The sequence below is a fragment of the Eretmochelys imbricata genome, chromosome 6, assembly GCF_965152235.1.
Source record: "Eretmochelys imbricata isolate rEreImb1 chromosome 6, rEreImb1.hap1, whole genome shotgun sequence".
NCBI classification, from domain to species: Eukaryota; Metazoa; Chordata; order Testudines; family Cheloniidae; genus Eretmochelys; species Eretmochelys imbricata.
The window spans coordinates 975,793-1,003,018 of record NC_135577.1 but is presented as its reverse complement, the minus strand read 5'-3'; the positions used below and the strand labels follow the sequence as shown (position 1 = coordinate 1,003,018).

At 62.0% G+C, this 27,226-nt stretch overlaps 2 protein-coding genes across 2 annotated transcripts; one reads left to right on the top strand and one right to left on the bottom strand.

Annotated features, from left to right (window-relative positions):
- The first annotated feature begins 3,003 nt into the window (after positions 1–3,003).
- On the top strand, positions 3,004–6,053 carry LOC144266301 (claudin-4-like). Its single transcript, XM_077819744.1, has 2 exons — positions 3,004–3,048; positions 5,394–6,053. The coding sequence occupies exon 2, from the start codon at positions 5,412–5,414 to the stop codon at positions 6,051–6,053; it is 642 nt and encodes a 213-aa protein (XP_077675870.1). The 5' UTR covers positions 3,004–3,048; positions 5,394–5,411.
- Positions 6,054–9,737: 3,684 nt separating this feature from the next.
- Positions 9,738–10,388, bottom strand: LOC144266300 (claudin-9-like). Its single transcript, XM_077819743.1, has one exon. The coding sequence runs from the start codon at positions 10,386–10,388 to the stop codon at positions 9,738–9,740; it is 651 nt and encodes a 216-aa protein (XP_077675869.1).
- Between the last annotated feature and the right edge of the window lie 16,838 nt (positions 10,389–27,226).

The window sequence follows — 27,226 nt, the reverse complement described above, 5'->3', positions numbered from 1 at the left end:
GGGTGCAGACGCAGGCTTCCTGCCTGTCCTGGTACCGCAGACCACGCTGCACCCCAAAAGCGGCCAGCAGCAGGTCTGGCTCCTAGGTGGAGGTGTGCAAGTGGCTCCACGTGGCCCTCACCCACAGGCACCGCCTCCCCCATCACCCATTGGCTGAGAACTGGCCAATGGGAGTGCGGAGCCAGTGCTGGGGGCGGAGGCAGCACGCGGAGCCCCATGGCCCCCCCTCCTAGGAGCCGGACCTGCTGCTGGCCGCTTCCGGGGCACAGCGCGGTGTCAGAACAGGCAGGGACTAGCCTGCCTTAGCCAGGCAGCATCGCCAACAGGACTTTTAACGGCCCAGTCGGTGGAGCTGACCAGAGCCGCCGCGACCCAGGGCCTGACATTTCGCGACCCGGTACTGGTCACAACCCGCCGTTTGAAAACCACCGGCCCTACAGGAGCATGACAGGAGTTGTAGTTCACCTGGCCCATGAGCTCCCTGGAAATACATTGAGTCTTGGGGCGCAGGTAGAGGGGGATTGTGTAGGAACTACATTTCCCAGCACACCCTGGCCTGGAGCCTGTTGCATTGTAGGAGTTGTAGTCCAGGAGCCCCCTGCATTTGCACAGATTTCCTTCTGCAGCCATGAGCAGCTGCCCTTTGCCCATGACTCTCTTTGAACGTGAATCCCAGTTGCTGTTGGATTCCTTTAGCTTCCCCCTCCCATTTCTGGCAACCCGCGGTGGACTCAGATGCCTGGTGAACAGCTGGGAGGAAAATACTCTGGGTGAAAAACTGGCATGTCACCCACCCAACCATCCTCTCCTTCCATTCACCCAAAGAACCCACTGGCCCCAGCTAGACTTCACATCTTCTCATGCTGCTGTGGGGACAATTGTGCCTTTAGGGGCTGAGCTTCCCAGCCGGAGAGTCCAGGCGGAGCACTGCACAGACAGTTGGATGCAGGCCCAGAATAAGTCAGAGCTCTTGCAATGATCGGATACGCTGAGCTCCAGATCAGCTAAATACCTCGGAGGAACTGGGCCTGAGAGATCACTGAGCTACCAAGAGCCAGCAAGAATCAGGGATATTTTGGTTCACTGGCAATTTTGAAATATCAGGAACCAAACTATTTCACGTGATGCCGTAAATGAAAAAGTTTCAGCAAATCAAAAAAGTCAAAAAAGATTCGTTTGGGGTTCAATGAAACGTTTTCTGTTGATCCTGAGCTCTTCAAAGCCACTGGGTTTTTTTTCCCCCTGAAACGAAATAAAAGGAAATTATTGATCTGAAGTCATGTTGAATCAAACCCTAAAACAAAACCCCATCAAAATGTTCCGGTTTGATGTCCAGCTTTTTAAAAACGTTTCTGAAATGAGTTTAAAGTAAAATGACAGGACGTTTTTAAACGCAACGGGGTTGCAAACCAAAAAACAAAAACCAAAATGTTTGCTTTGAATTGAGATTTTGTACACAGTTTTGCTTCGCTTTCAGGACAGTTAAAGGAAAGTTCCAAATGGGGAAAATGGTTGCCAACGAAAACTCATATCTTTGCTGGACTGAGATTTTGAAAAAAGTTTTTCATTTTTTGCAGACTAAATGATCGGAAATTGTGACCCATCAAGTCAAACACGGGAGCTGATTTGCTTTGATTCCGGTTGGTTTGGGATTTTTTCCAGATAAAATCACAGGCTCCTTGGAGCCAAAAGGGAGTTTTGAACAGGAACATGGAGGTGATTTTTTCCCAAGTCCCAGCTCTTTAAATGTTTGGGGATTTTTTTTAAATAATAAACTCACAGGAACTCAAACCCAAATGACCCAGAGCCACAGATTCTCAGTTTAGGGGGGACCCCGCCCCAGATCAGTCGATGGCACCTGCAGGACCCAGGGGTGCCCCGAGTTTTCCTGCTTGAGCCAGAGCAGAGCGTTCAGCAAAACCTCCCATCTTGAGGTCAAACTTGACAGTGATGGGGCATCCACCACAGCCCCTGTTATTGTAGGGTCACTGTGGGGCTAGGGGAGCTCACACCCCACCCCTGTACCCTGCCCCCCCTCCCGCCCCGATATCAATTCCCCTTCTGGCCACAGAGGGGTGCTGTTGTCTTGGGTCTCCCATAGAACACACCCTGGCTGGTACATTGACAAGAAAGGGCCAGGAGCCAGGACTCCTGGGTTCCATCCCTGGCTCTGGTTGGGGTGCGGGGTCTAGTGGGTTAGAGCAGGGGGGTTGGGAGCCAGGACTCCTGGGTTCTATCCCCAGCTCTGGGAGGGGAGTGGGGTCTAGTGAGTCAGAGCGTGGGGCCTAGGAGCCAGGATTCCTGGGGTCTCTCCTCAGCGAGGGAAGGGGGGCTCTAGTGGGTTAGAGGGGGTGGGGCTGGGATACCTGGGTTCTACCCCCCTCCTGGGACGAACCACCCCCCCTTTGCTCCCTTCCCCCTTAGCTCCTGGATGAGTCCCCGCTCTGATACCCCTCTTCCCTGAGCCCCTGCTTATGGCAAAGAATGGTGCATGAAACAGGAGTGATGAAATTCACCAGAAACTGAAGTGAAACTGGCCAGACCGTGACTCAACCTGGGGGGAAAAAAGGAAGTGAGAGAAATTACAATCCAGAACTCCTGGCTCCCAGCTCCCCTGCTCTGACCACTAGCCCCCACTCCCCTCCCAGAGCCAGGGAGAGAACCCAGGAGTCCTGGCTCCCAGGCCCCCTGCTCTGACCACTAGCCCCCACTCCCCTCGCAGAGCCGGGAAGGGAACCCAGGAGTCCGGCCTCCCCTCCCCCAAGCTGCTGCCCCAGGGCTGTGGTTAGTTTGAGCCAGTTGCAGGGAGAGGGGCTGGCTCTTTGTTTACAGGGGCGGGGGAATTATCCGGCCAGTGCTAAGTGGACTGAGTTTCACCTGGGGGTGATGTCACGGGGAGTGGGCGGCGGGGGGAGGTCGGTATTTAACCCCCCAGGGAGGTGCCTGCCCGCTGCTTGTTGTTGCAATTTGCGGGACTGCGGCAGGGAGGCCGTGTGCTGGGGCTTGGGGGGGAGCCAGACCTTGGCGAGAGTTACTGCGGAGAGACAGGTTAGTGAGGGTGGGGGCTGGGAGCCGGGACTCCTGGGTTCTCTCCCCAGCTCGGGGGGGGGGGGGCTAATGGGTAGAGCGGGGGGGCTGGGAGCCGGGACTCCTGGGTTCTCTCCCCAACTCGGGGAGGGGAGGGGGGCTAATGGGTAGAGCGGGGGGGTCTGGGAGCCCGGACTCCTGGGTTCTCTCCCCAGCTCGGGGAGGGGAGTGGAGGCTAATGGGTAGAGCGGGGGGGCTGGGAGCCAGGATTCCTGGGTTCTCCCCCCTGGCCTGAAAGGGGAGTGGGGGCTAGTGGGTTGGGGGGGGGGGGCAGGACTCCTATTTCATGCTCTGGCCGAGCAGTGTGTTTGTGGGACCATGGGAGAAGCAGGCGTTAGGATTCCTGGGTTCTACTCCACCTGTGTGCACCAAGCAGTCTCCCGTGCCTCAGTTTCCCCTGCCTAAAACGACCAAATTCTTTCCCCGTACACCGGGGCTTGAGCCTGAGCTGCTGTTTGTGGCCGGGGACACAGAGACCCGCGGGGCTGGCAATGCCCACCCCCTGCCCCCAACCAGCCCACGTGTGCGGCGCGGCTATGGGACAAAGGGGCCGCTCTCGGGGATGGGAGACGGGGAAGGCTGGGATCGCGCTGCTCCCCTCCCCCCTCCTCCGTTTCATCTGAAACTGCCTGCCCAGCGGGGGGGGAGTTTCACAGAAACCTGCGGACAATGGGGCTGAGGTGAGAACAGGGGAGGGTCTTTGTCCCCGGGGGCTGGCCGGGCCCGAGGCGGGGGCGAGGGGGAAGGGGTGATCACTGGGCTGGGGGCGGGGGCAGGAGCTGATTTGTCTCCCCCCCACACACACCTTGCTCTGGGTTTTTACCTGTTCCTGAGCCCCTGGGCTGGTGCCGGGGCCGGGGGCGGTTTGGAAAGGAGCCTTGCGAGGGGCTGGAACAAATGCAGAGAACCCAGGAGTCCAGGCGCCCACCCCCAGCTCTCACCCACCAGACCCCACTCCCAGAGCTGGGAGAGAACCCAGGCGTCCTGGCTCCCACCCCCGACTCCGCTCCTTCTCCCTGCCCACCCCGGGGGCTGGGATGGAACCCAGGCGTCCGGGTGCTTGTGGAAACCCTGCTGCGGGGTCCTGGGACCCCTCACACCCCGCCCCCGTGTGGGAGCAGCTCCGTACCGTGGCGGGGAGAGGGGGGGCCTTGCCTCCGGATTGGGCTTGTCTCTCTTGTCCCCTGGGTAGCCAGGGGCTAACCCAGCCCGCCCAGGGTGCGGCTCACCCCCGCAGCGGAGCTAACCCAGGCCCCGGGGGGGGGTGCCAGGCCCCGGGGGGGGGGCGTCCCTGGCCTGGCAGGAGTTGTGGGCCAGCTCCCCCGCTCACAGCCCGCTGAGCCAGAGGTATGGGCGGGGGCTGGGCGACTTTCTGTCGAAGCCAACTGGGGGGGTGAGAAGGGCCCAAGACGGGGCGGCCCAAGACGGGGCTGCCCCATCCGGGCCCATCTCTTCCCCCCCCCCACGGCTGCATCTCCCCCTTGGGGTCACGTCTGAGCACTTCTCCGTCACACGCTCTACAGCTGCCAGCAGATGGGGGGGGGCCCCCCAAAAGCCTTGCTCAGCCCTGAGCCTGGGGCGCAGACGCAGCTGGCCCTGGGGGGCGCTTGCCCTCCTTGGCTCTCCCTGCCCCCGCTGCGGGTGGGGGAACCCGGGCTGATGAGGCTCAGGCCGGGAGGGGGAAGCCCGGGGTGGGATCAAGGCAGTGGGACAGCGAGATGCCCCATCCCACCCTGGGGCAGGATGGTCCCCACGGCGGGAGCCAGTTGGGTTGTAGAAGCCAAGTTTCGGAGGGAAGTTGCCACGAGTTGATGGAGGTGGGGATCCGGGCCAGGTGGTGACTCACTGAGGAATGGCCAAGGAGGGGAAGGAGAACCGGACTAGTGGCAGGCGTGGGCCGGAGATGTTCCCCTGCCCCCATTGCCACCCACCCCTAAGCCCCCATCTTGGGGTCACTTCAGGGCAGCCGTTGTGGGACGGGGAAATCTTGAAGGGGTGCAAGCCCCTTCCAGTGGGACATGGGGGGCGGGTGAGGGCACCCTTGGGGGTGATCCTGCCCCAGGTGGGGGCGGGTGAGCCCAGACACCTTCAGGAGTAATGGGGGCTGCTGCCCTTCCTGGCTGGTCCAACTGAAGGTCCTTCAGTATCCGCTTCATGCTAGGGCCCAGCCCAAAGTCCCACTGAGGGTGAAATTGCAAAGCAGGGTCTCTTGAATGCTGTGGGGCCAGATCCCCGCAGACCTCCTGGGGGCCCCCCCCCATGTTGAGTTCTTCTTACCTCCTCCCCGCCCCTCTCTCTCCCGGCAGGCGCCTTCCCACCCAATCATGGCTTCAGCGGGTCTCCAGATCTTGGGCATGGCGCTCTCGGTGGTGGGCTGGCTGGGCTCCATCATCTCCTGCGCCCTGCCCACGTGGAAGGTGACGGCCTTCATCGGCAACAACATCGTGACGGCGCAGACCATCTGGGAGGGGCTGTGGATGAACTGCATCGTGCAGAGCACGGGCCAGATGCAGTGCAAGGTCTACGACTCCATGTTGGCGCTGCCCCAGGACCTGCAGGCCGCCCGCGCCCTCACGGTCATCTCGGTGCTGCTGGCCCTGCTGGCCCTGCTGGTGAGCGTCGTGGGCGCCAAGTGCACCAACTGCGTGGAGGACGAGGGCGCCAAGGCGCGGCTCATGATCGTCTCCGGCGCCGTCTTCGTGGTCTCCGGCCTCCTCTGCCTCATCCCCGTGTGCTGGTCGGCCAACACCATCATCCGGGACTTCTACAACCCGCTGGTGTCCGAAGCCCAGAAGCGGGAGCTGGGGGCCTCGCTCTACGTCGGCTGGGCCGCCGCGGCCCTGCTGGCTCTGGGGGGCGCCCTCCTCTGCTGCACCTGTCCCGAGAAGAACCCCAACTACAGCGCCCGCTACACGGCCGCCGCCTCCCAGCCCCGCAGCGACTACCCCAGCAAGAACTACGTCTGAGGGGCCTCTCGGTGGGGGTGGGCAGAGGGTGGGGGCCCCAGCCCCGCAGCGGACTCCCGGGTGCAGAGCTCGCTGGGTGGGTGCTGGGACCGCGTCTGCAGCGTGGAGGGAAGACGGAAGCTAAGCTGCCGGACCCAGGGTCTCCGCCATTCGTGGTGGCTTCGCCTTAGCTTCTGGGCCCCACCACGCTGCAGTGGTCCTCAGCCCACACGGTCCGCCAGCGTCCTGCTGCCTTCCAGCTCTTCTCCCCTCAGATGTGGGTCGTCTCACACCCCAGTCCGGCTCCTCTCCGGCCCCGTTCTCCCCTCCCTAGGCCCAGAACGTCTCCTGATGCCGCCCAGCTCGAGGCCCTGCCCCGTCGAAGGGCTGATCGCTGGAAATTAGAGGGTTATCTTTGGGGGGGGGGTCAAATAGAGCACCCCAAGCCTAGCCTCTGCCTCTAGAGGAGGATGGAAGTTGGGTTGCCTAGTTTTAACCTTTGCATGTGTCCTACATAGTCCTTGGATATTTTTCATAGCATCTGCTTGTTTTTATAGATGACCAATAAAGTATCTTGAGATTTTTTGTACGTAGCAATGGCCTGCGGTGCTCCCTGGAGGGGGGATCTGTCTGAAGCCCGCTGCAGGGACTGGTTTTTCCGCTCCCTTCACCCCCTCACCATTAGTGCTTTCAAATGCATCTCTCCATCTGCTCCAGGCCCGATCTTCTACGGCTTGTAGCTGCTGACGGGAGGGTGCTGGAGTGGAGGGAAGTGACTGGCTGATAACTGGGAGGGCCGCCCTGGGAAGTAGCGTCTCCTCCCCTTCCCCCTGCTCTGACCCACCAGACCCCACTCCCCTGCCAAAGCTGGGGCTGGAACCCAGGGGTCCTGGCTCCCAGCCCCCCTGCTCTAACCCTCTGGTTCTGGGAGGGGAGGAATGAAACCCAGGAGTTGTGGCTCCTCTGTCCCCTGCTTGGGTTTTAACCTCAGGATAATGTGGCGGGCGGTTCCCCAGGCAGCGGATCAGACCAAGCCCATGCTGTTAAGGGAGGCATTGGCAGGGTCTGAATGGGCCCAGGGTGACCAGGGCTTTGCCCTCGGCTGGGTGGAAAGTGGTGGGGGGCGCTCTCGCCAGCTGCAGGCGGGGCCCTCTGCTGCATGGTGAGGGGGTGCTCTTTCCACAGTGTTATGCACCTGCTCTGCCCCAGAGGTGGCTGCATCTCGGCAGCAGAGAAGTGGGTTTATTTCGGGGGCGGGGAATTTGGTAGCTGTTTCCCTGCTCCATTGCAAAGCTGCCTGGAGGTGAGGAATCCCTCCCCCTGCCCAGAGCTTTGAAGGGGGAACAGCCTGCTGGGGGGAGGGCAGCAACTCAGCGGCATGGGGTCTAGTGGTTAGAGCCCCCGCTGGGAGCGTGGTGTGTGAACAAGGGGCTTAGTATATGAGCGAACAGGCCTAGAGTTGGGGTGGGGGGGGGCTGTGCGCCTGGCTTTCAGGCTGTGCTGACCCCTCTCCCTCCCTGCTGAACGAACCCCCCCCCAGCATCGCCCCGACCTGTGGGGGGGAGAGGATGGGAGATGTCTCTCCTGGTGCCAGCCGCCCCCAGCTCCAGGGAAGGTTCAGCTGGCACAGGAATGTGCTGGTACCCATCCAGCTCGGGGGGGGGGGGGGGGGAGAGAGGCCGGGCGGGCGGGCTGGGATCCAGGGAAACAGCAGCGCCGAAATGCCGGCCCGGGGTGGGGCAGAGCCAGTGCCCCCCCACAGGGGCAAGGCCCCAAGTCCCATCGCTGGAGCCAGCTATTCCCCTGCCCCAGGGCTAGTTGGAGCCAGTGCCCCCCCAAAGGGGCAAGGCCCCGAGTCCTATTGCTGGAGCCAGCTAGTCCCCTGCCCCAGGGCTGGTCAGAGCCAGCGCCCCCCAGAGGGGCAAGACCACATGTCCTGTCCCTTGCCCCAGGGCTGGTCAGAGCCAGCGCCCCCGCGAGGGGAAAGGCCCCTTGTCCCATCCCCTGAGCCAGCTAGTCCCCTGCCCTGGGGTGGGGCAGAGCCCCCTGGAGGGGAAAGGCCCCATGTCCTGTTCCTTGCCCCCCTGAGCCAGCCAGGTGGGGTTGGGTGAAGCTGAGGGGAATTCTGGGAAGGCTTTTCATTCCCCTGCTAGTGGGGGAGATGGGCTGGCAACCCCCCAATCTCATGATGGGAAGGGGGATGGACAAAGATTGGGGAGAGGAGGGACATACAGCACCCCCCATTCAACCCCTAAAGCCATACCCTGCCCCCCTCCCACATACCTGAGCGCTTCCCTCTCTCTGGGGGGGCCCTGGTTGCTAGCATTCTCCTCCCACAAGCTACACCCCCACTATGCTTGCCCCAATTTACCCCCTCATAAACCACACCCCCATTCTTTCCCATAAGCCTCCCTCCCTCCCGCAATTTACCCTATCTTCATAAACCAAGCACCCAATCTATTTCCTCCCATCAGCTGTGCCCCCACCTTTTCCTTCCCCATTCATACCGCAACTCAGCCTCCCCCCCACACCCCAAAATGAGAAGCAGGAGGCGTGGGCGGAGTGTCCTAGTCTGGTTCTTTTATCCCCATAACATCCTCAGAAACATGGGCCGAGCCCCCTCCCTAGAGGGGTCAGGAAATGGGGGTTCAGCGTCCTCAAAGAACCACACCCAGGGATCATAAGACCCACTCCCTGTGAACCCCTCAAATCCCACTCAGTGATGACCGAATAAGCCCTGGATCTATCCCCAGTGAGGGGTGAGACCCCCAAAATCTTGGGGCCCCTGGATTTGGATAGAGGGGCCCCTGAGGTTGGGGGTTCCAGGTGGTCCCCGTGTTCAGGGGGTGGTTTAGCAGGTCTCAGTCCAGGGAGCTGGGACAATTATTAACCTTCGAGCAAACAAAGCCAGGGTGAGGTCCAGCCGGGCTCCATGGGGTCAGGGCTCCCTGGCTGAGCCCCCTCAATCTCTCCCAACGCCCCCATCTGTTCATTCGCTGGGGATCGGCCGCTTATTCCTTCCTTCCTTGGCACAGTGTCTTTCCCGTCCCTCCTTGGTCCATTAGCCCTTTGTTCATTCCTTCACTGACGGTGCCGTTCGCGCCTTTCCTCTGTGGTTTCAACCTTCCTTCTGTTTGGTCCCCCACGTGTCTGCTCTCTGCCCCCACCCCGTCTTTTATTTATTTAATTCGTTCCCTCCTTCCTTCCTCACTTTTTCATTTTTCCATCCATTGTCTCATTCACTCACTCCTTCCCGCATCCATTTGCTCGCTTCGTTGCTCCTCCCTTCACTCATTTGCCCGCTCGTTCATTTGTTCGCACCCTCATCTGTCCCTTCAGCCGTGCTTTTGTTCACTCGTTTTTTCCTCTACTCCTTATCCATCAGTCCTTGTTCATCCACCCACTTGTCCATTTCTTCATTCCCTCATTCATCTCCTCCCACATTCATTCTCTCCCTCCTTCACTTGTTTATTCATTCCCTCAGCCACTAGCTCATTCCCTCATTCATCCATTCACCTCTTCACACCTTCATCCATTCACTCCCTCATTCACTTCATCTCTTCACACCTTCATCCATTCACTCTCTTGTTCATTCGCTCGTTCTCTCACTCTTCACACATTCATCCATCCATTCGTTCACTCGTTCATCTGTTCACCCACCCACGTGCTCATCCATCCATCCATCCATCCCCTCCTCTGCTCCCCTCACACATAGTCCCTCTTGTCCACCCCGCTGCCCACCCCGGACCTCGCAGCCGCCATGTACCCAACCCGGGGTGGGTATCTCTCGGAGCGGGGCGGGCAGGAGCAGCAAAGCAGAGCCCCCCCGAGAACCAGCAGGGCCGCGGCGGCCCACCCCACATAGAGCGCTGCCCCCAGCTCCCGCTTCAGGGCTTCGGACACCAGCGGGTTGTAGAAGTCCCGGATGATGGTGTTGGCCGACCAGCACACGGGGATGAGGCAGAGGAGGCCGGAGACCACGAAGACGGCGCCGGAGATGATCATGAGCCGCGCCTTGGCGCCCTCGTCCTCCACGCAGTTGGTGCACTTGGCGCCCACGACGCTCACCAGCAGGGCCAGCAGGGCCAGCAGCACCGAGATGACCGTGAGGGCGCGGGCGGCCTGCAGGTCCTGGGGCAGCGCCAACATGGAGTCGTAGACCTTGCACTGCATCTGGCCCGTGCTCTGCACGATGCAGTTCATCCACAGCCCCTCCCAGATGATCTGCGCCGTCACGATGTTGTTGCCGATGAAGGCCGTCACCTTCCACGTGGGCAGGGCACAGGAGATGATGGAGCCCAGCCAGCCGAAGATGCATAGCCCCATGCCCAAGATCTCCAGCCCTGCAGAAGCCATTGCTGGAGGAGGAGGAAGCCAAGGGGAGCGAAGCAGGGATCTTAGTGGGGACGCGAGGGCGTCTGAGCAGAGAGAGAAACCCAGGAAATAATTCTGTGTGGGGATCGGCTGGAGACACCAGGGCAAGGAAGGTCGTAGTGGAGAGAGAAGGCCAGAAGGCAGTTCTTTGTGGGATCAGCTGGGGACAGGATCCCTATGCGAGGTGCGTGAATGTGAGATCCAGATAGTCCCCTCTGACGGATATGGCTCTGGGAGACGGATCCCGATGGAACCAGCCAGGGAGACGTGTGTGAGAGACGGACCCTAAAGGAACCAGTCAGGGAGACGCGTCTGGGAGAGGGATCCTGGTGGAACTAGAGAGAGGTGTCTGAGAGGCGGATCCCGATGGAACCACCGGGGAGACGCGTCCGGGAGACGGCTCTCGATGGAACCAGCCAGGGAGATGCGTGTGAGAGACGGATCCTAAAGGAACCAGCCGGGCAGACGCATCCAGGGGACAGATTCTGATGGAAGCGTCCGGGGAGACACGTCCGGGAGAAGGATCCTGATGAGAATGGCTGGGGAGGCAGGTCCAGCGGTGCCGGTGTCTCTCTCCAAAGCACTTCCACCCCGGAGAGGCCAAGCCTCTTCTTTATCACCAGGGCTCGCTCTCCCAGCCGTCAGCACCTCTCGCTGGACGGATCCTGTGAGCTGGGGAGGCGGGGGTGGGGGTGGGTATATGAGGCCTCCACAGGTGAGTGGGCGGGACGGGGGAGGCGTGGGAGGGCACTGGGCTCTCTATGGCGACCAGGGCATGAGCGGCGCTGGTGAATGAACAATCATGTTGTTAGCTTGTGCCTGGACACCGCCCGCCCCCAGGCTGGAGGGGGAGGAGGTGGGCTCTGGAGGGGGCGAATCACCAGCGTCTTGTTCCTCCAGGCCACGGGAAAACAGATTATAATAAACACACGCCTGGCTGCAGCAGACTCCCCCTTCCGAAGGCTGCTGCGGGGGGGCTGGCTGCCTGTGTGGCAGGGCAGCTGGGGACCGGTGACACTCCCTGCAGCACCGCGCCCCCTAGCCCCACGCTGGGGCCCTGGGGTCAGGGGGAAGGCCAGCTAACGGGATTCCTGTGTCCCTTTAGCAACCGGTCAGGTCCCTGGGCTGATAAGGGGGGAGCTGAGCACACACGGCTCAGACCTGCGGATAAGAAATTAACCACCGAGCAAACAGACTCCAGACAGGGGGCCAGGGGGACACGGACTGGCTGGCTCTGGGGGGTGGGGAATGGGACATGGGGCCTCTCCCCTCTGGGGGGCGCTGGCTCCCATCCAGCCCCAAGGCAGGGACTGGCTGGCTCAGGGGGGCAAGGAATGGGACACAGGACCTCTCCCCTCCAGGGGGTGCTGGCTCCAATCCAGCCCCCAGGACTGGCTGGCTCAGGGGGTAACTTGAAACCGCCAAACCCAGGCATGGGGGGGAAGGGAAACCACCACCAGTGGCTGCTTTTCTAGGTCGTTGCTATGTGTGACCATGGCCCAGGCCGATCCAGCGGGGAGATAGGAGCCCGTTGCCAGGGGAACAGTTGGCTGGGAGACGGGGGTGGGGGGCACCTGGGAACAGAGCAGTCACTGAGCCCAATCTGGAGCTCTGGGCTCTCACCTGGTATCAGGTATCCCACCGCCTCCCCCAGCACACCCGCAGGTACGCAGCACTGCCACCAGGTGGCCACTATGGGGAACAGCATCCAATGGGGCCCTCAGCTATCCCAGCCCAAGGCCCGACCCACAGCGTGCTGCTGCCCCTCACTGCCGGCCCACAGCCCCCTGCTATCGGTGCCCTGGGACCCCCCCAGCTCTGCCAGTGCCCCTCAATCTTGACCCACAGCCCCCTGCTAGCCCAGCCCTGCCCCCCAGCTCTGTTGGTGCCCCTCACTCCCGACCTGCAGCCCCCTGCTAGCCCATCTCTGTGGGTCGCAGGCATTGTGCATATCTCCAAAGTTATGCAGGAATCCTGAGGCCTCCCATCTGCCTGGGGGGCAGGGCGGCAGGAGCCACCCGTTAATAGGCCCAAACCTCTGAGGACAGGGGCTGGAAGTCGGGAGTGGGGGCACCGGCGGGGCGGGGGGCAGAGCTGGGCTAGCAGGGGCTATAGGTCGGGAGTGAGGGGCACCGGCAGAGCTGGGGGCCCAGGGCTGGCCTGGCAGGGGGATGCGGGTCGGGAGTGAGGGGCACCGGCAGAGCTGGGGGCCCAGGGCTGGCCTGGCAGGGGGATGCGGGTCGGGAGTGAGGGGCACGGGCAGAGCTGGGAGGCAGGGCTGGGCTAGCGGGGGGCTGCAGGTCGGGAGTGAGGGGCACCGGCAGGGTTAGGGGGCAGGGCTGGGCTAGCGGGGGGGGGCTGTGGGTCGTGAGTGAGGGGCACCGGCAGAGCTGGGGGGGCAGGGCTGGGCTAGCAGGGGCTATAGGTCGGGAGTGAGGGGCACCGGCAGAGCTGGGTGGGGGGCAGGGCTGGGATAGCAGGGGCTAGCTATAGGTCGGGAGTGAGGGGCACCGGCAGAGCTGGGGGCCCAGGGCTGGCCTGGCAGGGGGATGTGGGTCGGGAGTGAGGGGCACGGGCAGGGCTGGGGGGGCAGGGCTGGGCTAGCGGGGGGCTACAGGTCGGGAGTGAGGGGCACTGGCAGAGCTGGGGGGGCAGGGCTGGGCTAGCGGGGGGGCTGCGGGTTGTGAGTGAGGGGCACCGGCAGAGCTGGGGGGGCAGGGCTGGGCTAGCGGGGGGCTGCGGGTAGGGAGTGAGGGGCCCGGCAGAGCTGTGGGGGGCAGGGCTGGGCTAGCGGGGGGGCTGCGGGTCGGGAGTGAGGGGCCCGGCAGGGTTGGGGGGCAGGGCTGGGCTAGCGAGGGGCTGCGGGTCGGGAGTGAGGGGCCCGGCAGGGTTGGGGGGCAGGGCTGGGCTAGCGGGGGGCTGCGGGTCGGGAGTGAGGGGCCCGGCAGGGTTGGGGGGCAGGGCTGGGCTAGCGGGGGGGCTGCGGGTCGGGAGTGAGGGGCCCGGCAGGGCTGCGTTCTGTTCCTTTGGTGTCTGGCGCCCTCTCCTGGCCATTCCCATGCAGTGCGCAGACTGGTTGGGCCGATAGGAGGGGTGGGGGACAGGCTCTGTGTGCCTGAGGGAGTCTCCTGGGCTGTTAGCAGTGCAGGGCCCATGACACACAGCAGGGAGCAGAGTTCCCCCCCCAAACACACATGTCCATCATCCAAGCCCACCCCGCTCACAGCACAGATCGCTGGGACACAGAAATGCACGGGACGCCCCAATGCCGCATGACTCGAGAGCAGGGAGGGGCGGCCAGTGAGGAGGGAGCCCTGTATGCAGGGATTAAATGATCCTACCTGCAGCCCCCTGCTAGCCCAGCCCTGGGCTCCCCCAATCCCCAGCTCTCCCGGTGCCCCACACTCCCAACTCGCAGCCCCTGCTCGCCCAGGCCTGCCCCCTCTACCCGCATTGAATCAGGGACTGTGGAAGGGTAACCGCACTGGCATCCCCTTTTTCCCCTGCCCCCCACCCCCCCCGCCTGGGACTCCTCTTTAACTACCCCGGCCCACCCTGCAAGAGCCACCGATGTCATGTTTGGCCGCTCCGGCCCATGTGAACCCTTTCACCGCTTGTGTGGGGCAGACACGCTGTGACATGGAGCAAAGGAGGGGGGTTTCTGTGTGGGGAGCCAGTGGAACTACCTGCTACAAGATCATCCAAGATTCAGGGGGAACAGAAAAGAAGGATCCAAACTCTCCTGTACCCTGACGTCCAAGTAATAAAGGGAGGGAGGATACTGGGCCCATTGGTGTGAACGGGGCTGGGGGGGCAGGCACATGGGTCCCCCACAACACTGGATCTTACGTTCTCAACCGCCCTCCTCTCCCTACCCCCAGCTGGGGAGAAAGCCTTGGGAGGTGATAAATTGTCCTTGGGATCCGCAAAGCCAGGGACAGCAGAGCCGGCCCCCTCTCCCTTTTCCCCCCCTGCAGTGGAAATTCGGCTGTGGATCCTGGACCCCGAAGGGGCAGTTATAGTGCCTGGCCTGGGGAGAGTCCCGGGGAGATGCAGGGGGGAGGGGCATACATCTAGCAGCCAACAGCGGTTGGCGGGCTCCTGTTTTGCTTCGGATGGGCTGGGAGCCAGGACTCCTGGGTTCTGTCCCCACCTCTGGGAGGGAAGTGGGAGCTGGTGGGTTAGAACAGGGGGGGGCTGGGAGCCAGGACTCCTGGGTTCTGTCCCCACCTCTGGGAGGGAAGTGGGAGCTGGTGGGTTAGAGCAGGGGGGGCTGGGAGCCAGGACTCCTGGGTTCTAGCCCAGCTCTGGGAGGGAAGTGGGAGCTGGTGGGTTAGAGCAGGGGGGGCTGGGAGCCAGGACTCCTGGGTTCTAGCCCAGCTCTGGGAGGGAAGTGGGAGCTGGTGGGTTAGAGCAGGGGGGGCTGGGAGCCAGGACTCCTGGGTTCTAGCCCAGCTCTGGGAGGGAAGTGGGAGCTGGTGGGTTAGAGCAGGGGGGGCTGGGAGCCAGGACTCCTGGGTTCTAGCCCAGCTCTGGGAGGGAAGTGGGAGCTGGGGGGTTAGAGCAGGGGGGGCTGGGAGCCAGGACTCCTGGGTTCTAGCCCAGCTCTGGGAGGGAAGTGGGAGCTGGTGGGATAGCACAAGCGGCTGTGGCTGTCTCTCTCTCGCCCCCCCCCCTTTGCACCCCTCAATGTTTCCATCCACCCCCCTCCGTGTATCTCCGCAGGGATTAGGATTAGCTGATGCTGGGATTAGACCCAGGAGCAGGCCAGGAGTGGATAAGCCAGCCCAGGTTGCTAGCCCGCCAGCAGCGCCATGAGGCAGGACCCACACCCTGGCGGCAGAACAGCGCCCCCCACAGCTGCAACAACACCCAAACCCTTCCTGCAGTCTAGCCTGGACCTCGGTGAGCCCTTCCGTCTCTCCTTTTCTTCCCATCCCAGAGTCAGCCAAGGCCCCTGGCAGGAGAACAAAGGGGCTTGGAGATGTTCCCGTCACGCTTCCAGCCCCGATTCCTCCTCTGACTTGTCCCCCCGCCACCCTCAAGCAAACGGCCCAGCACGGCTTTGTCCCCCAAGGGCCAGTCATGGAGCCAGGAGATGGGGAAATTTACTGCACCAAGCCAAGAACCACCCAAAGTCAATATCACAAGGCTGGGCTCAGAGCTGCGGAGGGGCCGAAATCAGCCGGGAGATCTTAACCCGTTGGGGGGCTGTGGGTCGGGCGTGAGGGGCACTGGCAGAGCTGGGGGGGCAGGGCTGGGCTACCAGGGGCTGCGGTTCGGGAGTGAGGGGAACCGGCAGAGCTTGGGGGGAGCCCAGCCCTTGGCAGGACAGCCAGACAGGCAGGACGAGGGGCGGCCAGGACTCCGTTGCCAGACAGGGCGCGGTGGTGGAGCCGCCAGCCAAGGGACATTTCTTCTCCCTTCAGCATACTGGGCCCCCTGCGAAGGTTCCTGAATCCCGGATGGGCCCGATCCGGGAATCCGAGGGCCCAATCCGTCCTTCCAGACAGAAGGGATGTGGGAATGGGATAGATCAGGACTCCTGGGTTCTCAGGGAGGGGAATGGGGTCTGATGGGCTAGTCCAGCAGGGCTGGGAGCCAGGACTCCTGGGTTCTCTCCAGCTGCCACTCCCCGTATCCTCACAGTGTAAAATACTACAGGGCAGTGTTTAAAAGGAAGGCCTGTGAGTTATGGGGCAGGGGGTCACCTGGGGTCACCCCCCTTTGGGCTCCCCCCTCACAGATAGCCGGAGAGGCTGATGGGAAAGGCAAATAGTGGCTGGGTGGGGAGAATTTGGCAGGGGGCTGTGATGTCTGGGGCAGGGGTTCAGTTGGGGAATAGGAAGAAGGGGGTCAGGGGGCAGACAGGAGGAATGTGTCAGGAGAAGGAAGGAAAAAGAGAGCAATGTGATAAGAGCGTGGGGGCAGACCTGGGAGTCAGGACTCCTGGATTCTCTCCCCAGCTCTGGGAGGGGACTGTGGTCTAGTGGGTTAGAGCAGTGGGGGCTGGGAGCCAGGACTCCTGGGTCCCTCAGTCTCAGTCTCTTCCCCAGCTCCCGGGGTCAGGGAAGTGCTCCAGAGTCAGTTTCCAGCCTTTGCATGCTGGGGACAAAAGGGGGAGACGTGTCCCCTGATGGCAGGACAGCGCCCCTGGGCTCTGCCGTGCCGGGTGGGGAGAGTGGGGGACAGCTGGGCCTGGGGGAGTGGGGCATTCGTCCCCTTGCCCAGGGAGGAAGCCACTGCTTTCTCAGTCCCGCCTTCCCCCGCCCCATGTGACATTCCCTGACAGTGCCAGCGTTTGTCCTCCCTGCATCTGACCCCCATAGCCTCCCTCCATCTGACCCACCCCCAATCCCCCACCCCACAGAGGTAGGGAATGGATCATGCACCCGAAATGTGCCGGGGCAGGGTGAGAGCCCCAAAGATCTACACAGCAGGCACCGTGCCGCCAGGGGTCCCTACCCCATATCCCAGCCTGGTGCTAGGGGGGTGCCGTGCCCCCAGGAGTCCCGGCCCCATATCTCAGTCTGGTGCTAGGGGGCGCCATACTATACATAGTCCCTTCAGCAGGGGGCAGTGCAGCTCACATACACACCAATTCTCTCCCTGCCCCTTCCATTTCCCATCTCTGACTTCCATCCTAACAGAGGTCCCCCCATAGGGCAGGATCTGGGGGTCAGTCCTCCCCCCCCCGACACACGATCCCCCTTGCCTCCAGACTCCTCAGACACAGCTGGGTCGGACTCATTGCTGAGCTGGCTGGAGGGCTGTTTGCCGACCGCAGGGATCGGTGTTTTACCAGCCGGGCCAGGGGCCCAGCGTTTACCTTGGACAGTGACAACAGACAGAGCAAATTACCCTGCGGCTTTATGGCTTACTCAGCGGGGCGCGTGCCGGCGTTAGCTTCCAGCACGGCAGCCAGCTGCCAGGGCACTGCTGGGAGGAAGCACACAGCATGGGAGGCCCTTAAAAATTCTGTATAGCAAGAGGCTGAGGCTAGCCCAGCCCTGAGCTCCTCTGCCAGCCCTGCCGGTGCCCCTCACTCCTGACCCGCAGCCCCCTGCTAGCCCAGCCCTGACCCCCCCCAGCCCTGCCGGTGCCCCTCACTCCTGACCCGCAGCCCCCTACTAGTCCAGCCCTGGGCTCCCCACAGCTCTGCCGGTGCCCCTCACTCCCGATCCGCAGCCCCCTGATAGCCCACCCTTGCGTCCCCCCCCCAGCTCTGCTGGTACCCCTCGCTCCCGACCCACAGCCCCACTCCCACACTGCACAGTCAGAAGTGAGACACAATTACATAATCATACACCTGGTTTTGACAAGCTGCAGTGAACAAGGTTTGTGTGTCTATGCGGGGGTGTCCCTGCCACCTCCTGCTTGAGGGGTTGACCCCTGCTCCGTGGGCGCACATAGCTGTGTTGTGTGACTGTTTGCAACTGTGTGCCTGCCTGTGGGATATGAGTGTGTGGGTTAGTGTATCGGTGTATGGTGTGTGCACAATGTGGGGTGTATGCAGCAGTGTGTGTTGGGGTGTGTGTATCAGTGTGTGTTTGTGTGGGTGGATGAGTGTGAGTTTCTGTGGATCAGTGTGTGTCTCCGGCTGTGTTTGCACGTATCAGTGTATGTGTGGGGGTATCAATGTGTGTGTGTGGATGGGTGTCTATCAATGTGTGTATCAGTGTGTGTGTGGAACAGGGTGTGGGGGGGGAGCAGTATGTGTGCCTATGGGGGTGTATATGTGTGTGTGGATCAGGATGTGTTTCAAGGTGTGTCTGTATCAGGGTAACAGTGTGAACATCTGTATATGTGTGGATATCAGTGTGTGTTTCATTGCGAGCGTACCACTGACTGTGTGTGTGTGTATCACTGCGAGCAACAGAGTGTGTCTACTGGTGTGCGGGTGTATCACACACATTCCCTTGCCCCCTCCTTGCAGGGGCTCCCCCCTCCTGGCAAGTGGGTCATTGGGGGCGGGGCCAGGGGTAGAACCGTTCCCTGGGGGGGCGGGGCCATGGGTATATAGGGGGCTCACGGCTTGAGGGGGAGCTCACATCGCCATGGGGCTGGGGACCCTGTACGCTGGGCTGCTTTTGCTGCTGTGCCTGGCCAGGGGCAGCCTGCAGGGGGGTGAGCAGGGCAGGGGGGCTGGGACTGGGGTTTGCGGGGCTGGGCTGGGACAGGATAGTGGTGGGGGCCAGGGCTGCCTCATATGATTGCACTGCCCCTGTGGGGTGCTGCAGGTGCTGGGGGGCAGAGGGGACACTTGGGGACAGCTCTGCTGTTTGTGGGGGTGTGTGTGGGGGGGGACCTAACCCCTGGCAGAGGGGAGAGAAACTGAGAAGGGGATTCAATTAAGGGGTAGATTAGGTTGATTCCCCTCCCAGAGCCGGGATAGAACCCAGGAGTCCTGGCTTCCAGCCCCCCCTGCTCTAACCCACTAGACCCCACTCCCTCCCGGAGCTGAGGAGAGAACCCAGGAGTCCTGGATTGGTTCACAAAATCCCAGTTCGAGTGCCACCAGCCACCCTTGTCCACGCCCACCCATGGGGCTGGGAGCCAGGACTCCTGGGTTCTACCCGCTGCTTTGGAGTTGCCCCCAACCCCCCCTTTCATGGGTCTCTGCCCCAAAGCACCCCCATCCTCAGTGCCCCCCTCTGCCAGGGACACCAACTCTCCAGCCCATTCTTGCAGGGACCCTCAGCCCACAGTCCTCTCATATCTCCCAGGAACCCCAGTCCCTTGGTGTCCCCTGATCACACTGCCCCCCAGCGCTTCTCTAGAGATACCTCATCTCTGACAGCTCCCCTATGACCCCCCCCCCCGTACTCCCTCCCAGGAGTGAAACCGCAGGCAAACGGAGCCCTAAGGCGTCTCTACCTCCCGTCGCTGATCCGGGGTAAGTGGCACCCCAGCCGGGAACAGGGGGAGCTGTTCCTGAGTGGGCAGACTGGGCTTGGAGAGACAGGGAGAGGGAAGGGGTGTGTGCGAGGCTGGACGAAGGATGCAGAGGGGGGCTGGAGGAAAGGAGGCAGGGCTGCCCAGGGAGGGGTCCCTGGCTGGATGACTGGCTGAGCTGGACCCAGCATTCTCAGGGGAGGGGGGTGGTCTCGCAGCAGGAGAGCAGGTTGGGGGGATTCAGGGGGCTGGCTCACTCCATGTGCTATATGGGTTGCAGGTGTAGGGGGATTTCACCCTGGAGCTGGGCTGGGACCAGCTGGAGCCAAGGCAGGTTGGTGACAACCAGCCCCTACCCCAGACTCCACTTCCCTCCCAGAGCTGGGATAGAACCCAGGAGTCCTGGCTCCCAGCCAACCTCTGCTCTGACCCACTAGTCCCCACTCCCCTCCCAGAGCTGTGAATAAATCCCAGGAGTCCTGGCTCCCAGCCCTGCCTGCTTTAACCTACCAATCCCCTCCCCGAGCAATGGATAGATCCCAGGAGTCCTGGCTCCCAGCCCCGCCTGCTTTAACCCACCAACCCCCAATGCCCTCCCTGAGTCGTGGATAGAACCCAGGAGTTCTGGCTCCCAGCCCTGCCTGCTCTGACCCACTAGATCCAACTTCCCTGTAGCGAACTGTGATGGTGCATTTGCTGCATTCTTCAATCCTAGTGTCTGCTCCTTCTTTCCAGGACCACACACCGGCTATGGACCCCAAGGACTGCAGCCGGGACCAGGTGAGCGCTGGGAGTGCGGTTGGGGCGGGGAATGAGAGGCTAGGGGTGGAAGTTGCTGGGTGGTTTGGGTGCTGCCCATGGTGCTCGTGACATCTGGTCTCAGCTCCTTCCCAAACTGTGCTGGCCGGGAGCAGGGACAGTTGGGTGGTGGGATTCCAGAAGATGTGTCCTCCAGCCATGAGACTCCACACCCCAGATCTGTGCCGCCCAGGGCAGAGACCTGGCCAGCTCTGTTTGAGAAGGACTGTTCCCCCGGCAGAGATGGAGCCCATCTCGTCCGCTGCGCCTCCCAGCTAACCCCTTTCCTCTCTGTTCCCGGCAGGAGCTCCGAATGGGTTTGGAGTGGCAACAGGTGTACGGGTGAAGCCAGGAAAAGCAGGTGAGTGGGGATCAGCTGCCCCACTGAGGGCAAAGGCTCCTTTCTCTGCCCACCTTGGCAGGGTGAATCCCTGACTCGCCAGCCACAGAAATACTGGAGTCCTCTCTGGGGAGTGTGGCGCTAAAGGAGAATCCCTGTTAGCTTGGAGCACTATAGGGCACCTGCCACACACACAGAGTCCCGATCCCCTCCAGTAGTGGGCAGCGCTGTGCACTCTCCCACAAACACATCTGGCTCTAACCCCTCTCTCCTTCTTTCTGCACAGGCTATGGGGTCCCCGCTGGTTATGGTGCAGGTAGGAGCACCCCCATCTCACCATGCAGTCCTCGCTGCCCCGGAGTCCCAAACCTGAGTGAAAAAGGGTGGGGGTTCTGGCGTGTGGGAGACCTCACGACTCTCTCCCACCAGCTGATCAGAATCCAAAGCATGGCGATTTGGCACAGGCTGGACGCAGGGGTCATGGCTTTCCCCGCAGAGCTGGGGGAGACTGCTCCCTTGTGCGATCTCACGACTAGAGACATCCCAGGGCACTACAGATGGGGGGAATCTTGTCCGCCCCCAGCCTGCCCCCATCTGGCTGTTGGCGAGGGGACGTCCATAGTGAGCCTCGAGTATGGAAGGGGAAACTGAGGCACGGGGCTGGGGCTTGGCAAGGGATAGAACCAGGAGTCCTGACATCCAGGACTGCTGAGCCCTGCGCAGACACAAACAGCTGCGCAGGGCACCACACAGCAGTGACAGGGCTGAGTCAAGCCTCTGCCTCCCACATACCCCCACCTGCCCTGCCCCACACACCTCCTGCCCACTCCGGGCTGGGGGCTGCCTCCGGGGCACGGTGTGCAGCGCCATCTTCCTGAGTGGCTCGGACACCCCCACGCCCGCCCACAGACCCACCGGGACGTACTCTGCTCACAGCGCCCGCCACTCGGGAGTTTAAAGTACACCCACGCCTTGTTCAAAATAGCGCATGGTGCACTCCCCTCGGGCCGAGCCAGCTGGGGACTATAACTCCCAGGATGCTCTGTGGGACAGGATCACGCGCTGCTGCTGCGGGATGGAGAGCGCGGGGCTGGATTCGGAGCCCGAGGGCTGGTCGGGAGAGCGCGGCGCGGGTACAACATCCGTGTCCGCAGCCCAGCTGCCAGCCACAAAAATGGGCAGTGGGTATCCATGGTGCTACCTCTCTGCTAAACCCACTAGAACCTACTCCTGTCCCGGAGCATGGGAGAGAACCCAGGAGTCCGGGCTCCCAGCCCCCCTGCTCCAACCCACCAGCCCCCACTCCCCTCCCAGAGCCAAGCATGGAACCCAGGAGCCCTGGCTCCCAGCCTCTCCTGCTCTAACCATTTGACCCCACTCCTCTCCCAGCATCCTCATAGATTCCCATTATCCTTTTTCCAGGATTAGGTGGTTATCCCCAGGGTGCAAAACAAAAGCCAGGTGAGTATAAACAGAGTGGCTGTGGGTCAGGATTGAGGGACATCGGCAGAGCTGTGGGGGCAGGGCTGGGCTAGCAGGGGGCTGTGGGTCAGGATTGAGGGACACCAGCAGAGCTGTGGGGGCAGGGCTAGGATAGCAGGCAGCTGTGGGTCAGGATTGAGAGCACCCCCTGTGCCCTGTGTGTCTATTTCAGGGTACTTCCATGCTGCGCTGCCCCTGGGAGGTGAGTCAGACCCCACTGCCCCTTATATTCCCATACCCACTCTACCCCTCCAACTGCCCCTTCTCAGGAAGGTCAGTGCCTGGCCCTCCACTACACCCCCCGCACCCTGACCCCTCTGCTTTTCCTCCCCAACAGGCCTTGGGGTGGGTGGCAAAGCCCCCAAAGCAGGGAATCCCTCCCATGCACCCCCCATCTGTGTCCCCTGCGATGTCTCCATCCCTCTTTATGTGCGCCCCATGCTGTGTCCTCTTCCCCATCCCCCACCACCTTTCTTCACCTTCTCGCTGGAGATCCCACAGCTCACACCAATGACACCTTGAGGAGAGCCCAGCTGGCCATGTCCCTTCCAGCTCCCTGGGGGGAGAAGGGCTCATTGGGCTGCAGGGGGGGGCCCTGAAGGGTTGAAAGCCCTCCCTGCACAGGTGCCAACCCCCTGCTAACCATCCCCCACCATTACTCTATCCCTGATTCCCCCCTTTCCCCCCCGATGATGCCACCCCCCAGGGCCAGAGCCCACACTGTGGAAGCCAGATTCTTCAGGGTCTGGGTTGGTCTCATTCTGGGTTCTCCTCCCCGCAGGTTTTGGGGCAGGACCCAGAGCCGGCAGCTACCCCACAGCTCAAGAAGGTAAGGGGCATAAGCTAAGCACAGCGTCCCCTGCAGGGAGAGGCCGGGGCTGGAATAGGGCAGAGCTCCCCCACAGCCAGCGTCCTGCCCCACTCCCCACAGCACTCCCTGCTGGCAGAGGCCCGGGCTGGTGCAATGCACCCCAATTTGTGGGCTGATCTGGATTCTCTTTGCTCCGTAGGATATGCCGGAGTAGGTGGTGGGTACCTAGTCAATGGAGCACAGCCTGGATACGGGAATGGTAAGGGGACCCCAAATTATACTTAATTCCCCCACACACCTAGGCTGAGCGGGTCTGATCTCCCATCTCTCTTCTAGGCTATGGTGGAGGAGGGAACAGTCACCCTGGGGCCGGACTCCAGTCAGGATACGGCAACGGTGTGTGCAATGACAAGAGGGATGGGAGTGAGGAGCACCGGCAGAGCTGGGGGGTAGGGCTGGGCTGGCAGGGGGCTGCGGGTTGGGAGTGAGGGGCACCGGCAGAGCTGGGAGGGGAGCCCAGGGCTGGGCTGGCAGGGGCTGCGGGTCAGGAGTGAGGGGCACTGGCAGAGCTGGCGGGTGGGGGACCACAGGGCTGGGCTAGCAGGGGCTGTGGGTTGGGAGTGAGGGGCACTGGCCAAGCTAACTGCCTTATTTTATCCCATCCCCAGGTGCCCAGGCCGCATACCTAGGGCGTTTCGCTGGCCCTGGCAGAGATCTCTCAGCTGCTAAATTTGGTGAGCCCTTCTGACCGCAGGGCTCTGGGGGATAGGAAATGGGACGCGGGGCCTTTTGCTCCAATCCATCCCCAGTGTGGGGAACTGGCTGGCTCAAGGGGGACACAAAGGGGAATTATCCCCCATCCTGACACCCTGTCTATGTTGCAGGCCTGGGCCAGCTCCCATACAATGGGCAGCCCCAACAGGCCATGCCCACCGGTCTGAGGGGAGACTATGGCGGTGGGAAATACGGTAGGTGTGGGTAGGGGCTCTGGGCTCATATGGGTGGTGGAATTTATCCAGAGGGTTGTTACAGAGGGGACTGTAGGGGGCAGTCACCCCCCAAGGCGTTTATTTGGGGCACAGCGGTCTGTGCTAGGCCGCCCAATATCTTAGCCCCCCTGCACCCTGCGCAGAGATGTGGGGCAGGGGGCTGGGATGCCCCCCGCTAACCTTGCTTTGCCTAAAATAACCTTGCCCCCCGCCCCGACAGGAGACCCCAGGCATTTCCCCTATGGCCTGCAGCGCCCCGGGCTGGGTGCAGACAGGAAGCTGTGTGAGTGCTGCAGCCCCACTGTGATATCTACTCCCATCCCTGCCCGCAGTGGATGAGGGCCACCTGGCCGCCAGGGTCCCAGCGTCCCAGGAAAAGCTCCCTGGGGTCCCAGCACACTCCCCTTCCCAGCCCTTGGTGGGATCTCCCGCTCCCCTGCTGATCTCCCACCACCACCGTGTTTCCTCCTCCAGGTGGCGCAGGGCAGCTGATGTATGGGGCACAACCGGCTGGGCTCAGTGCCCTGGATGGTAAGAAATGGAGAGGGGCTGCCCAGAGAGGTCCCCGCTCTCCTCCCGCGTCTGGACACACGGGTGCCCATTCCCAGGGGCTCAAAGCCCCTTCCCTTTGCTAATTTCCTCCTCCCACCGCTGCAGGCAACGGGAACGGACGGGGCTATGCGAACGGAGGGGACCTGCAGGCTAACGGACTGGCTGCTGGTAAGAGTCCCCCACACATAGCATCTGCTCCTGGGACTGGAGTAGCGGGAGCTCCCCCCACAGCCAGCGCTCCTGCCCCACTCCCCTCAGTGCCCCATGCTAACTCTTGTCTCTGTTGCAGGGGGATACGGGCCACTCACAGTAGGGCAAGCTCCCGGGGGCTATGGACTAACCCCAGCAGCATACGGTAGGAGTGTGTGGGGGCGAGATTTCACATTGTAACCTATTGTCTAGTGATGCAACCGAAACTGCTCTTGCGTGTGTGTCCTATGCCCTCTAGTGCTGTCCTCAGAGAGTGATTCTCCTTTGGGTAGCAGAGACCGGGACGGCCTGTGACTGGTTCTCATCTGCTCTCATCCCCTTTTAGGAGGCAAGGAGGCCAAGTATGGCCTGAACAGCTTTCTGGGGAATGGATACAGAGGTAAGAATTGGGGAAGGCATGTGTATCAGTGGGGTGTGAATCTCGGAGATGGGGGAGAGGTGTGAATCTTGGAGGGGGTTTTCTGGGGGGAGGGCATAGGCTAGAGGAGCCAAATCTCTGCAGTTTGGCTAAGGAAGTGGCTGCAAAAGTCACAGCAGTGTGAACTTCAGGGGGGTTATTTTGGGGAAGGGGGTCATGCAGCAAGTAAGATATATGATGATATGTCCCAGGCAGAATCCATGCCCTGTTTTCTAATGGAGGTGGGAGGCAGGGGCTATGGGAGGGAATGGCCGTCTACCACTGTGTGTGGCTGTCCCTTATAGATGCACCAGCCTCCACTCACCCTTGGAGATGTGCTGCTCTCTTGAAGCTCTGACCCCATGCCTCTCTTTATTCCAGGTCGCTGCCTTCCCGGGAAGTGCTGAATGCCAGACCTTCACCTGAGGAACTCCAGGCCACAGGATGGCATGAGCCTGCCGCTTCTGGTGCTAAAAAAAACAAAGAATTTCTCCTGATCTAAATTATCATCTCTTTCTCTTTTTTTTCCCCACTTTATTTTTAATGGCTAGAGATCTGTCTTTTTAAAGGAAAAACAAATGGTGACTGTCAATTTAACTTGGTTTTTCAAAAGTGAGGCTGTGACGTATCTGGTCACCCTAGTCAGGGGTCACCAGAAAGCAAGTATGAAAAATCAGGACAGGGATGGGGGTAATTGGCACCTGTATAAGAAAAAGCCCCAATTATCGGGACTGTCCCTATAAAACCGAGACATCTGGTCACCCTACCCCTGACTTCCCTGCCTCTTTGGTCTTGGCCAGTGAGGTGAGAGGGATTTTAAGGGTAGGTCAGTATAGGAATATGGGATGCACAGAGGGGGGTGACTGAATTGTTAACTCCCCTTCACTGGATAGGCAGCGAATACTCGTTTGTATCCGGACAGTGGGGTGTGGGAGTGTTTGTAATAAAGGTCCCCCACAAAGCTGAAGTCTCCAGATCTTTGTATGCTGTATCCTGGGGGCAGTTCACACCTCTCCCAGCAATTGGCTCCGGCTCTCGGAAGACTCAGGCAGACGTTGGTTCTCCTCCAGTCGCGTTTTGAAGCTTTTCTTTGACATCATAGCGGCTGGAGTCTTCATTTAAAAGAAAAAAAAATTAAAGCTGAGTCTCTGGGGAACAACGTGGGGGTGGGGGGCGCTGTCCAGGCAACCATGGCTAGTCCTACCTACCCCAGACAAGGGGTATTTTCTCTGGGGTATTTAACACATGGGAGGGATCCTCCACCCCGAACGAAATGTGGGGCCTTGGTTTTCAGCCCCCCCACATGCAAACCACCCATGCGGCTTGTCTCTCCACTCCCCAGGCTGCTGGCTTGCCCAGTGGCGGGGCGGGGGGAGGGGACTGGATATGGGAAACCCTGGGGTCATGCACTGGGGAGCTTCTGGATCTCCCCCCACCACCCAAGGGTGGGGGCGAGGGTCGTTATTGGGGCTGCCCCCGTACATGGGGGGGCTGTTTGAGGCGGGGGAGGGGAACTGCTATCCCTGGAGGTTGGGGGGGGGCTGTCCCTGTGGAGGGCTGGGGGTTTCCAGGGGGGCGTTGTCCCCTGTGGGTGGTGGCTGGGGCTTGGGAGGTTGTGGGGTGGGGGTTGGGTGGCGAGGGGGGCTGCGCCTGAGGGGGGCTGGGGGTTTCTGGGGGGCGTTGTCCCCTGTGAGGGGTGGCTGGGGCTGGGGAGGCTGGGGGGTGGGGGTTTGGTGGCAGAGGGGGCTGCCACGGGGGGGGCTGTCCCTCAGGGGGGCTGGGGGTTTCTGGGGGGGGTGTTGTCCCCTGTGGGGTGGGGCTGTGGAGGCTGTGGGGTGGGGGTTGGGTGGCAGAGGGGGATGCCATGGTGGGGGGGCTGTCCCTAAGGGAGCCTGGGGGTTTCCGGGGGAGCGTTGTCCCCTGTGGGTGGAGGCTGTGGGGTGGGGTTTGGGCGGCAGAGGGGGCTGCCATGGGGCGGGGGGGGCTGCGCCTGAGGGGGGCTGGGGGTTTCCGGGGGGGGTGCTGTCCCCTGTGGGGTGGGGCTGGGGAGGCTGTGGGGTGGGGGCTGGGCGGCAGAGGGGGCTGCCATGGGGCGGGGGGGCTGCCCCGAGGGAGCCGGGGGGCGAGGCGGGGGGGGGGGGGGGTTAGCCAGACTTTGGTTGCCCCAGTGCATGGTGGGCGGGAGCGTCACTTGTCGGCGCTTCCCCCATCGCGGCGCGAGAGTGGGCGGGGCGAACGAGCGGGGGAGGCGGGGCCATGCCGGCCTCTCGCCTCTGATTGGCTGAGGAGGTGTTGGCGGGAGGCGGTTGGCGGCTCGCGCCGGGCCGGGGGCGATTTTGGCGCCAG